The sequence below is a fragment of the Phoxinus phoxinus genome (genome assembly GCF_949152265.1).
Source record: "Phoxinus phoxinus genome assembly, chromosome: 10".
Taxonomy (NCBI): Eukaryota; Metazoa; Chordata; class Actinopteri; order Cypriniformes; family Leuciscidae; genus Phoxinus; species Phoxinus phoxinus.
In genome coordinates, this window is record NC_136885.1 from 138641 (window position 1) to 152081 (window position 13441).

The 13441-nt window shown below is 44.7% G+C and overlaps 1 protein-coding gene across 1 annotated transcript in view; it reads right to left on the bottom strand.

The window, feature by feature from the left end:
* mboat1 (membrane bound O-acyltransferase domain containing 1) overlaps positions 1 to 13441 on the bottom strand; it is a 45648-nt gene that overhangs the window by 12255 nt on the left and 19952 nt on the right. Inside the window, exons 2-10 of the mRNA XM_079626196.1 lie at positions 11913 to 12058; positions 11393 to 11470; positions 7922 to 8017; positions 6631 to 6686; positions 6450 to 6504; positions 5622 to 5802; positions 3088 to 3280; positions 2430 to 2533; positions 2247 to 2311 (exon numbers count right to left, since the gene is read on the bottom strand). Of these exons, the coding sequence (XP_079482322.1) occupies positions 2247 to 2311; positions 2430 to 2533; positions 3088 to 3280; positions 5622 to 5802; positions 6450 to 6504; positions 6631 to 6686; positions 7922 to 8017; positions 11393 to 11470; positions 11913 to 12058 (974 nt within the window). The remainder of the gene's footprint in view (positions 1 to 2246; positions 2312 to 2429; positions 2534 to 3087; positions 3281 to 5621; positions 5803 to 6449; positions 6505 to 6630; positions 6687 to 7921; positions 8018 to 11392; positions 11471 to 11912; positions 12059 to 13441) is intronic.

The window sequence follows — 13441 nt, forward strand, 5'->3', positions numbered from 1 at the left end:
GAGGCCCAGTGCCAGTTAGTGGAGTTAGTGGACGCAAGGCCCAGCACGACTTAGTGGAGTTAGTGGAAGCGAGGCCCAGCACGAGTTAGTGGAGTGAGTGGACGCGAGGCCCAGCACGAGTTAGTGGAGATAGTGGATGCGAGGCCCAGCACGAGTTAGTGGAGTTAGTGGACGCGAGGCCCAGCTCGTGAGTTAGTGGAGTTAGTGGAAGCGAGGCCCAGCACGACTTAGTGGAGTTAGTGGAAGCGAGGCCCAGCACGAGTTAGTCGAGTTAGTGGACGCGAGGCCCAGCACGACTTAGTGGAGTTAGTGGACGCGAGGCCCAGCATGACTTAGTGGAGTTAGTGGAAGCGAGGCCCAGCACGAGTTAGTCGAGTTAGTGGACGCGAGGCCCAGCACGACTTAGTGGAGTTAGTGGACGCGAGGCCCAGCACGACTTAGTGGAGTTAGTGGAAGCGAGGCCCAGCATGAGTTAGTGGAGTTAGTGGACGCGAGGCCCAGCGCGAGTTAGTGGAGTTAGTGGATGCGAAGCCCAGCACGATTTAGTGGAGTTAGTGGACGCGAGGCCCAGCACGAGTTAGTCGAGTTAGTGGACGCGAGGCCCAGCACGAGTTAGTGGAGTTAGTGGATGCGAGGCCCAGCACGAGTTAGTCGAGTTAGTGGACGCGAGGCCCAGCACGAGTTAGTGGAAGCGAGGCCCAGCACGAGTTAGTGGACACGAGGCCCAGCACGAGTTAGTGGAGTTAGTGGACGCGAGGCCCAGCACGAGTTAGTGGAGTTAGTGGATGCGAGGCCCAGCACGATTTAGTGGAGTTAGTGGAGTTAGTGGACGCGAGGCCCAGCGCGAGTTAGTGGAGTTAGTGGACGCGAGGCCCAGCACGACTTAGTGGAGTTAGTGGACGCGAGGCCCAGCACGAGTTAGTGGAGTTAGTGGATGCGAGGCCCAGCACGATTTAGTGGAGTTAGTGGAGTTAGTGGACGCGAGGCCCAGCACGAGTTAGTGGAGTTAGTGGACGCGAGGCCCAGCACGAGTTAGTGGAAGCGAGGCCCAGCACGAGTTAGTGGAGTTAGTGGACGCGAGGCCCAGCACGAGTTAGTGGAGTTAGTGGACGCGAGGCCCAGCACGAGTTAGTGGAGTTAGTGGATGCGAGGCCCAGCACGATTTAGTGGAGTTAGTGGAGTTAGTGGACGCGAGGCCCAGCGCGAGTTAGTGGAGTTAGTGGACGCGAGGCCCAGCACGACTTAGTGGAGTTAGTGGACGCGAGGCCCAGCACGAGTTAGTGGAGTTAGTGGACGCGAGGCCCAGCACGAGTTAGTGGAGTTAGTGGATGCGAGGCCCAGCACGATTTAGTGGAGTTAGTGGACGCGAGGCCCAGCACGACTTAGTGGAGTTAGTGGAGTTAGTGGAGTTAGTGGAGTTAGTGGAGTTAGTGGAGTTAGTGGACGCGAGGCCCAGCGCGAGTTAGTGGAGTTAGTGGACGCGAGGCCCAGCACGACTTAGTGGAGTTAGTGGACGCGAGGCCCAGCACGAGTTAGTGGAGTTAGTGGACGCGAGGCCCAGTGCCAGTTAGTGGAGTTAGTGGACGCAAGGCCCAGCACGAGTTAGTGGAGTCAGTGGACGCGAGGCCCAGCGCGAGTTAGTGGAGTTAGTGGACGCGAGGCCCAGTGCCAGTTAGTGGAGTTAGTGGACGCAAGGCCCAGCACGAGTTAGTGGAGTTAGTGGACGCAGGGTCCAGCACGAGTTAGTGGAGTCAGTGGACGCGAGGCCCAGTGCCAGTTAGTGGAGTTAGTGGACGCAGGGTCCAGCACGAGTTAGTGGAGTCAGTGGACGCGAGGCCCAGCGCGAGTTAGTGGAGTTAGTGGACGCGAGGCCCAGTGCCAGTTAGTGGAGTTAGTGGACGCAAGGCCCAGCACGAGTTAGTGGAGTTAGTGGACGCAGGGTCCAGCACGAGTTAGTGGAGTCAGTGGACGCGAGGCCCAGTGCGAGTTATGGGTTTGCAGAGTATTGCAGGCATATGCCAGGACGTGAGTGTGTCACCTATTCTTTGTTCTTAAATTGTCATAATTTACTCTAATTTAACTGATAAAATGCACTGTAACACGATTCTACAATAGCAGACGTGGAGCCATTTAAACCGTCCACGATCAAAAACTGTGATATCGCACACCCCTAGTTCCAGTAACATGTTCTTGTCAATAGCAACAGATCAGTTGACTAATATATAAATATAACATGTAAAACTAACCGTTTTAGCCAAAGAGCAGTCTGTATATTCCAGTTGTCGATAAATGATTTAAAACTTGTTGCTGTCTGCAAAAAGAGAAAAGATTTGTTTTATAATTGAGGGATCCACAGCCCTCCTGTGGCATTACACAAGGCAGTAGTGAATACACTGTTTGCATGGCCTGTTCAAAAGTAGTGAACGAACCTCAATCTGCCAGATGTGAACGTTGGAGACGAGGTCCCAGGACACTTCTCCTCTCGCGTTCACCCCACTGACTCCAAACCCCGCTGCATTGTGGACCGCATCCGCTGGAAGTGGAGAAAACATGCATTTACTGTACAGCGCTAGTCCTTTTAGATATCGCCCACACTAACACATTTACAATCGTTCATTAGTGGATTTGTAACTAACAGACACATTTTTCTAAATAACATTTAAATGATTATCCTTAATAGCATACAGTTGTGCTCTACACTATACCTCACAATATCTCCTATCCTAGCTTAATATGTGTAATTAATGTGTTTGAACATCCTCAGCTGATGCCGTGGGTTTGGATTGAACTTTCATTTGTTTGTCCGACCAATGACAGAAAACCAGGGAAACCTTTTTTCCGTCATTAGTTTTGTAATTCCATTTTTACATTTTTATTTAAAATGACGGGACATTGTGCTCTATGACTATAGGACCCCTGGTATCTGCCATTTGGCTGCACATTTAGTTTTAATAATTTGGAACAGACCCATGTTTTTCTGCCACAATACATGACAAGAAATAACAGCATGTTCTAAAACGTCGACTCATAACATGTTCTGCTTTCAGCCAATCACACGGCCTCAAGTTTCAGTTCGCGTCTGCTTACCGAGGGTCCATGCGAAGTAGAACTTGGGTCTGGCAGCCTGGATGGAGATTAACGCGTAGGCCAATCTGGTAACGAAAGAGGCGTCGCTGACGAACTGCGGGTCCACGTTGTACGTTATGGGGAACGCTTTGGTGATGATGAAGAACCAAAGCAGACAGCAGACGCACACGAGAAGCTTATTAATCACAGTCCTCTGTAGAAGAACAGCAGGAATTAATCTCAGGGAAATGTGCAAGACAACCTGCCCATGTTTAATCACCCTAAATCTACTTTCTAAGCTTTGATTATTTGATCTTCACAACATTATTACACCAAATAAACATGCCACACATTAAATAAAGCACACATGTAAATGGATATTTCACCTAGCAATGAATATTCTGTCATCTTATACTCACGCTCATGTCCTTCTAAACCCATTAGACTTTCTTGCTTCATTGCAATACAAAAGGAGTTTATCAGAATGTAAAGGCTGTTCATTTCCATACAATGAGGCATGGGCCTGTCAAGCTTTGACAAAAAATCACAATAAAATAAAACGTTTTTGTTTCACAGAAGAAAGGAAATCAAGAGTTTTAACGGATTTACTTTTAAAGGGGTCATGACATGTTTTTTTTTATTTTATTATTATGTTCCCTTATAACCTCTTCCTCAATCTAGTCTTAAGTTATATATCAGAGTTTAGGACGTAAAGGCTTAATTCTATTTTAGGTGTCAAGAAAAGATGAATGTTGATCTCTTTGGGTTCTCAAATTAAATTACCAGACTCAAAACTTCTTAGTGAATTGCACTCATATTATATTCAACAACATGACCCCCACCATATATTACATTACACCCACAACCTGAAATTAAATGATGAAAGGAATCGGACAATGTTCAGGGATTGGGAGATGTCCATTAGATGTCCAATTAGCATGAAGCCAACGTTGATATAAACAAGTCCAACTCGATGCTCACATGGAAGAGTTTTCTTGTCTTCATATAAATAATCCCTGATGTTCTGAAGTCCAGCAACAATCAGAACAACAGTCCTTTCATAGCATTCCAACTTTTGAATTACCTTCCTCACATGAAAGAAAGCACAGGCATAAAAGGTCCATCTAAATAAAAGATACACTCACAATTAGCAGGCATGAATAGCTTAATGCTGAATACATACTTAACCCCACATTATTCACATGGGCTACCAAGCATCAACATCATACAGTGCATGTAAACAAAAACAACTCTACTTACTGATTGACCAAAAGGAAACAAATTCCTCAATCATAGGACCTCAGAAAATACATTTGGATTAGCACAAGGAAGCCATTGCTTCCTATCCAACTGCTTGCCTCTTCTTCAGGTATAGTACCTGGCTAAATACTCAACTATGAAGATCGTTAGCGCCCCCTAATGGGTGACAAAACATAACCTCTATAGTAACAGGGCTAGAGCTGTTACACCCTTATGTGCAATTATAGTATTACTATAGTTTTTTTTACAAAAAACTTTTAAAATGTAGTGATTTATGACCTTTTCCCACCCTGTCTCTCATCCTCTGATTCAAACAGTCTGTTTTGGGGGTGTTTCCCCTTTAAGAGTTCAGTGTTAACGCCCACTGTTATGATTGGCTAACGTCAGTGCCTATGCATCAATTATTAACGCCCCCAGCCAGAACATTTGCGGATCAGCGTATTTAAAAAGTTGTTTAAAGTTTTAAACACATTACTTACAGTTTGCGTCGTCGTTGTTGAGCCCAGCATAGTCGGCACGGACTTATCTTTGAGCAACAGTTTTCTGGCAAAGCCAGCATCATTTTGGGATTTGTTTTCAAAACAGTCATCCTTCAAATGTATAGAACAAACGCTTAAACTAACACTGCCGTGACTGAGACGTCCACAAAAAATAAAGTGCATCCATTTTCCCTGACGTCTGGATCTTTCTGCAGCGTATTCACAGATGTTGTTTGTCCACAGCAGGAACAGCACATCTGCGGCATCGTAATCTCCCTGTACACAGACCCACTCGCTGTCCGGCGACTGAACACTTGTGAGGCGCGCGGGGCGACAACGATACGAAATGAGCGTAGTTGCCTTGCGCTTTAAGCGTAGTTGTCTTGTGCCGGAGGCGGTCATATGCAAACGCTGGTACGTCACTTCGTACCGTGACGTCACTTCTTACCGTGGATCCAGAACAAACTGTATTTAGAGCTTGATTAAATAAATGATTCGTTTATAATGGGGAGGACGTCTTAAGCTATGAAACTTGCAGGACGTTTTAATGGTACAAAGACCTCTTATATACCAAAAGATCAAGGCAAATTTGGTTTCTCATGTCATGACCCCTTTAATGATGGCAGAGTTTCATTGTTGGGGGAAGTTTTCCTCTACATGTTCGCTGCCCTGAACACACACACACAAGCCTAACTCAAGCTGTTCTTAAAGACCTGATCACTCTTATTCTGTTTGTGAGTTACTGTGGTCGCCTGAGTCCTGTGTGAATAGCTGTCTTTCTAAAGCAGTATTTGTATGAGTCGGCGAGTGTCTCACCACAGGCGACGGCTCAGGCACTTTATCCCAGTCGCTCTGCTGTGAACTGCTGTCTCGGACTCTTTTCACACGCTGGCCCTTGATAAACTCAATGTAGTCTTTATAGAGACTGCAAGGGCCCACCAAGATACTCAGGAAATTGATATTGTAGCTCAGATACTCCAACAGAGACGGGCGCGAGCTGCAGATGGAGAAAACATGCGGTCAGTGGAGAAGAACATGACTTATCTCAACAATACCAATGCTCCCTGGGAAAGCTTTTGTTTTTACACCGACTGATCACGGTTTTATTCACAAACATGATCTGACTCTGTGGGGTGAAGCTGTCATTCCCAGAACAAATGCAAGCAGAATGACCTTTGGTTCATATTTGCCTTTCTGTCTTTATTTCCTGTTTATTGTTATTATTTTAAACCATTGTGCAAGCTGATATTGAATTTACATTTCAAGTTTAATTTGTTAATGAAGTTTAAATTTTGGTTACTGAAGGGTTACAAGGGTTACAGAGGCTTGCAAAAGTATTCAGCCCTTCATTTGTTTTTCATTGGATCACGTCGGAATAGGTTGTAATCGCTGTCAAACGTGATCAACTAAGTCCTGAGTCTGAATGTGATTTTTCTTTTGTTCCCCTTTTTAATACATTTGTAAACTTATCACAAATAGTTTTTGCGGTGTCATTCTGGGGAATGGAGACTGATGACTTCCGCAAGGCACTATCTTTGTGTCCGGGACTTTCCGCTGTTTCTGCCATGAGTAACCACCAAATATTAGCACACTGTAGCAGATTTTGCCCAGTAAGAAGTTACTGCTGAGAATGGAAAGTCATACTGTACTGCCAGACGCCTCTGATCGTCGTTCAGCTCCTCTTGCTTTCGACTCATTCCTGAAACACGCAGGAAGACATGAGTCACGCTTTCTGAAATCATCAGTTGAATTCTTTTCTAAGTTGTCAGTGACATGACAATTTATAGCAACAAATTCACAAAAGATTGCACCAATGATTTCTCACCATCATGCACCTGAAAGGCAAGAGTAGTGACCTTCTGTGTTATTATCATCAAAGGCCTGAAAACAAGAGGAGACAAAGTTAATAATACTAATGAAGAATGACTCCACATTTATCATTAAGAGAAGCAGTGTTTATATAGGTCTACATAAGCAGAGCAGTTAGCGTACAGGCTCATGTATAGTGTTCACAGCGAGGCTCACGGATCCACACTGACAGTCAGAAACTACACAGAGTTGGACAAGCCTTGAAAGAGAAAGGCTGAAAGTAGTGATGATTTGCAGTGGATCAGATGGTGATTCAGTAACCGCTCTGACGGATTCAGTGATTGAGTGAAGGAATACAGTAACGTGAGTGAAAATAAACCATTAAAAGACTTGAGTTCAGGGATTTCTTTTACACGAATCGGCAACTCAACATGCACAGGCCGAGCACAGTCTGTTTTCTGTCCCCAACAACGTCCAAATCAAACCTGTACGCCTACATTTCAGGATTACACACACCATCCCTGTGTGTGCTGGTGTTTTAGTCTGTTTATCTCTAAAGGAAACTACTACAGCCAACTAGACTTCTGTGTAATCCAGCGTGTTAGAAGTTAAAAAGAAATAATATTGCTAAGCGTCTGCATTGCTAGATCCTTCCGCCTCTAAATGTGACCCTGGTCTTTGTGTTTGTCAGCTGAGCTCAGCCGTGGGAATTTACTCATAGGAACAAGTAGTCTGTTACGTTTCTAGCGATACTGGTCAATAAAACAAATACGCAAAATAGCGATTCAAACATCACTTTAATAAAAGCATATGATGGGTTGTAGTGTTCATCAGTGGAGCAGAAGACATCAGGACTTTATGCTGCTGGTTCTTTTATGCTCATATGCATCAGTTTTGTTTTCTGTGTACATTTTATTTTGTCATTCAATTTACGTTGAACGTCAGCCAGTTCCTGCCTCCTCCTCGTCTACACAAGGGACTTTGTTACAATTACAGTTAAAGAAAAACAGAGGCGTGACCGAGGCACTGACAGCCGAAAGCATGTTATCTCTCCTCTTGTTTATCCAAGGGTGTGTACAAAAACCCCAGCAAAGGAAAACTGACTAAACTGGTGGATAAGAAACTATGTGGAGCCTCAGGGAGTGGCCACACCACAGACATCAGAGCATTCGTCATCTAGCGCGAAACCTTACTAATGTTAACAGGTGAGAGCATTCAAACTGCATAAAGAGCCGCGAAGGTCCATCTTTACTGCTACTCATCTGCTACTGATCAAGCACAAACAAATATAATACAAATGTCCTTACCCTGAGAAATCTGTGGACAGGATCCCATAGTCGAATATGAAGACTCTGCTCACTTGGCAAAGCGTGAGGTATCCGAGCGAGGCAATCAGAGTATATCTGTAAGAGAACACCTAAATTCAGTGCTAAAGTTTTGAAAAACTCTTCTGAGAAGTGTGTGAGCATGCTGAACGTAGAGATTTCCACAGACTGGTAAAGGATACACTGAATTTACACCTTTACTGTACAGCTGGGACCACTGATTTATTATTCATGGACTTCATTTTACACAATTTGAATGTCGTAAATAGGGACGTCTCGAGCCGATCTCAGGGCCCATTAAGCATTTCTTTGGTAAAGAGGAAACTACACATTTATATATACAGTATATATACACACACTGTACATATATATTGGAATTTCCAGAATTACCACACTATACATGATAACAGAAACTGTCCTGCATGTGAAGTCAGAACATCTTCTGTTGCTAAAGTCAGAAACAAAAAGTCTTTTGCCATACATTTTTAAGCACTTTGAATATGTGCTTATATCAGCCAAGTCAAAGTTCTGCGATATTAAAAAAAAAAACGATATTTTAAAAGCATTTTAGAGTTGAATGCTATGGGAGTAATGCCATCTTTAAAAGTAGGGTGGGCGATTTTCGGATTGGCTAGCAATAGCAAGCTAGCTTTGATAGCATGAGATCCCGCCCTCCCTTCAGAGCATCTCCAAAGCCACGCCTCCTCCAAAGCCACATGAACGCGCACAGCAGAGTACAGTCACGAGACGGCGTTAAACTACCTTATGTGTTGAGGCAGATAACATTACAATAATAATGAACATAAGCATCTCACAGAGCTCTGGCGTGTATCACCTGACTGCTGCAGATTCATTCTGCCGTTGATAGTGTTACCATTGAAATGCGTAAATTCGAGTCACGAACCAAGTATAACATCACTGGTTTCCATTTCTTCCAAATTACAGTAGTTATGGTGTGAACGCAGCATAAACTGGTTGTGGTGGTTCAGGAGGACCTGTTTCGGTGCTCGGAGACTGACGTCTGTCTAACGCTGATGACGTGTGTGTCTGCGAGAGCAGGTGTGTGGAGGAATGGAAACACATACGCGGACAGTCTGGTAGAATATCGTATTATTGCATTCACACCAAATTCAATGATTGGACAAACATTTTATGGTCCTACACCTTGCACAGATGATATATATATACACATTTATTACATCGCTCTGGGGAATACTTGATTCTGATTGGTCAATCGCTCCATCCAGCAGTATATGAGAACCGCTGAGAACAGAAACACAGGCTCACCCGGGTCACTGAAGTCAGCAGCTCTATACACACGCTAGGAACGTTTTTTTCTTTGTGGAAGTTTTGCTTTTGGTGAGCTAATAAAATATTAAAACTCAGTCAAATCAATATTTTGTGTACAGTTATTTAATTATGCCATCCACTATTGTGTACACATTCTCTTTTGTTTCATACAAACGCTGCTGTCACGGGTCTATGAAGGAGGACTCAAATGCAGAACGAGTGTTAACAGGTTTATTGACAAACAGTAGACAGATGACAAGATGTGGTGAACAGTGCAGACAATAGGCAGGGATGAGACACAATGACAGCCATTGTAACAGCAGTTGTAACTAGCACAAGATGACTGTAGGCTGGAGAGTAGTAATGGCAGAGCAGAATGAGACCTGAGAATACCAGCAATAGCCAGACAGGAACTTCAAGTACAACAGCAAGGCACTCAGGGATCTCAGGCTCAGCACCAGGCTTGCTCCAAAGCAAAGAGTGTAAGCAGCCAGGGACGCTCTGCTAGCAGGACTGCAACTAGAGACACAGGACCGATGGCAGAACTAAAGTACTTCTACAAATAACAATATACCTTAGTAACAAGAAACAAACGATGTAGCACAGAAGTACACAGTAGCACAACATCTTACGAACTGCCAACACATGAGGGAAAGAGCAGACATATAAAGGGAGCAGAAAACATGAGGAACAGGTGACGACACTCGGACGAGGAACATGTGACGACACTCGGACGAGGAACAGGTGACGACACTCGGACGAGGAACAGGTGACGACACTCGGACGAGGAACAGGTGACGACACTCGGACGAGGAACAGGTGACGACACTCGGACGAGGAACAGGTGACGACACTCGGACGAGGAACAGGTGACGACACTCGGACGAGGAACAGGTGACGACACTCGGACGAGGAACAGGTGACGACACTCGGACGAGGAACAGGTGACGACACTCGGACGAGGAACAGGTGACGACACTCGGACGAGGAACAGGTGACGACACTCGGACGAGGAACAGGTGACGACACTCGGACGAGGAACAGGTGACGACACTCGGACGAGGAACAGGTGACGACACTCGGACGAGGAACAGGTGACGACACTCGGACGAGGAACAGGTGACGACACTCGGACGAGGAACAGGTGACGACACTCGGACGAGGAACAGGTGACGACACTCGGACGAGGAACAGGTGACGACACTCGGACGAGCACATGATCAACACAAACAAAACCATAAGTTCAAGCACAACACAAACATACACTCTAAAAAATACTGGGTTGTTTTAAACCAATTTTGGGTCAAGTATGGTCAGAACCCAAACTTTGGAATAAAAATGCATTATAAAAATTGACTATTGTTTTGTACACTGTTGGATTATAAGATTCAATCAGGTTTTAAAACAGTTTTTATCTGAAATCAATATCTCTTATCTCCATAATTATTTATGTGTTGAAATGCTGTGTTAAATGTCCATCCAGTTTGAACTTAGCCACTGAAACTGCTCTCTCCGCGAAGCTTTGCGTTTAAAGACATAATTAAATATTTAAACTCAGATCAATATTTCGTGTCTAACTATTTACTTATGTGACAAGTAGCCGTATAATAAGTGGGATAATGTACATCCAGCCAGTTGTTATCTCAGAATAAACCCCCTTCAGGTGTGTGTGAGTCTGTGTGTGTGTGTGTGTGTGTGTGTGTGTGTGTGTGTGTGTGTGTGTGTGTGTGTGTGTGTGTGTGTGTGTGTGTGTGTGTGTGTGTGTGCTTGTGCGTTTGTGTGTGTGTGTTCTTGTGCGTGCGCGTGCGTGTGTGTGTGCGTGCGTGTGTGCGCAGATGAAGACCTGATCCTGATCACCCTGTCGGGTTTGTTCTGAGATAACAACTGGCTGGATGTACATTATCCCTCACTTAGACCACTTAACTTATTGATTGCTATCAGGATATGAACTTATACCAGCATAACAAAATATGTTTCTGGAACAAATCATCTACCCTGCCTTTAAATAAGAACAAGTGTAAACACATAAAATAATATAATATTTAAAATGATTAATTTATACTAAAGAAAGTAAATTAGAATAATAATGTCCAGTATGTGGTGTCAGTTTTCGGCCAGGATTAATAAAGCAGGGCTGAGGCCGAAAGCGTATTTGCTGCTCACCTGTGAAGACTGTGGACACTGGCTGTGATCATTATACCATAACAAGCCAAGACCAGGAGGAAGACATGCACAGCATACCTGTCACAGCGAGAACATGCTGAACATCTGATCACAGCACTCATCAGTTCACTTACACGAGTACACACATGACAGACAGACAGACAGACAGACAGACAGACAGATAGACAGACAGACAGATAGATAGATAGATAGATAGATAGATAGATAGATAGATAGATAGATAGATGGCTTTGTCTAGACTAGAGGATTGATCTAGTGTAAATAGGAAAACCAATACAGATGGCACCTGTACAAACATGTAAAACGCATACTGATCATGTAGTACCATGGTATCTATGAAAGTACTATGGTAATACCAACTCATAACATATACATGTCACTGTACTTTTTGTAAGGGTTTTACAATAAATTATGTAATGAGTGTGCAGCAAGGTAAGCTGAAAACACCACACATCAGTTATCAGGTCATAAACGGTAGTACAGAAAGGTGTGTCCTTACCAGCCGAAGCAGAAGACGAGGATCGCAGCGCCGAACACAACAGCGGCCGCATGCCGGACCTCAGCGGAGGCGCGGTGCGGACCCAGAGCGAGCCGGAACCAGAACGCCACCACTAGCCCAAAAACCTGGCAGGCAATGAAGTTCACCTGAAGAAGAGAGAAACAGCGGTTCATGTGTCTCGGTCCCACTTCGTTTCTTTATATGCTGCCCTTATGCTGTGTAGTGTGTAGTGTAGTGCGTAGGGTAGTGTAGTGTAGTGTAGTGTAGTGTAGTGTAGTGTGGTGTAGTGTGGTGTAGTGTAGTGCGTAGGGTAGTGTAGTGTGGTGTAGTGTGTAGTGTAGTGTGTGTAGTGTAGTGTGTAGTGTAGTGTAGTGTAGTGTAGTGTAGTGTAGTGTGGTGTAGTGTGGTGTAGTGTAGTGCGTAGGGTAGTGTAGTGTGGTGTAGTGTGTAGTGTAGTGTAGTGCGTAGGGTAGTGTAGTGTGGTGTAGTGTGTAGTGTAGTGTGGTGTAGTGTGGTGTAGTGTAGTGTGTAGTGTAGTGTAGTGTGTAGTGTAGTGTGTAGTGTAGTGTGGTGTAGTGTGTAGTGTGTAGTGATGTGTAGTGTGGTGTAGTGTAGTGTGTAGTGTAGTGTGGTGTAGTGTGGTGTAGTGTAGTGTGTAGCGTAGTGTGTAGTGTAGTGTGTAGTGTAGTGTGTAGTGTAGTGTAGTGTAGTGATGTGTAGTGTGGTGTAGTGTAGTGTGTAGTGTGGTGTGGTGTGGTGTAGTGTGTAGTGTAGTGTAGTGTAGTGTGTAGTGTAGTGTGTAGTGTAGTGTGTGTAGTGTAGTGTGTAGTGTAGTGTAGTGTAGTGTAGTGTAGTGTGGTGTAGTGTGGTGTAGTGTAGTGCGTAGGGTAGTGTAGTGTGGTGTAGTGTGTAGTGTAGTGTAGTGCGTAGGGTAGTGTAGTGTGGTGTAGTGTGTAGTGTAGTGTGTGTAGTGTAGTGTGTGTAGTGTGTAGTGTAGTGTAGTGCGTAGGGTAGTGTAGTGTGGTGTAGTGTGTAGTGTAGTGTAGTGCGTAGGGTAGTGTAGTGTGTAGTGTAGTGTGTAGTGTAGTGTGTGTAGTGTAGTGTGTAGTGTAGTGTAGTGTAGTGTAGTGTAGTGTGGTGTAGTGTGGTGTAGTGTAGTGCGTAGGGTAGTGTAGTGTGGTGTAGTGTGTAGTGTAGTGTAGTGCGTAGGGTAGTGTAGTGTGGTGTAGTGTGTAGTGTAGTGTGGTGTAGTGTGGTGTAGTGTAGTGTGTAGTGTAGTGTAGTGTGTAGTGTAGTGTAGTGTGGTGTAGTGTGTAGTGTAGTGTAGTGATGTGTAGTGTGGTGTAGTGTAGTGTGGTGTAGTGTGGTGTAGTGTGGTGTAGTGTAGTGTGTAGCGTAGTGTGTAGTGTAGTGTGTAGTGTAGTGTGTAGTGTAGTGTAGTGTAGTGATGTGTAGTGTGGTGTAGTGTAGTGTGTAGTGTGGTGTGGTGTGGTGTAGTGTGTAGTGTAGTGTAGTGTAGTGTGGTGTAG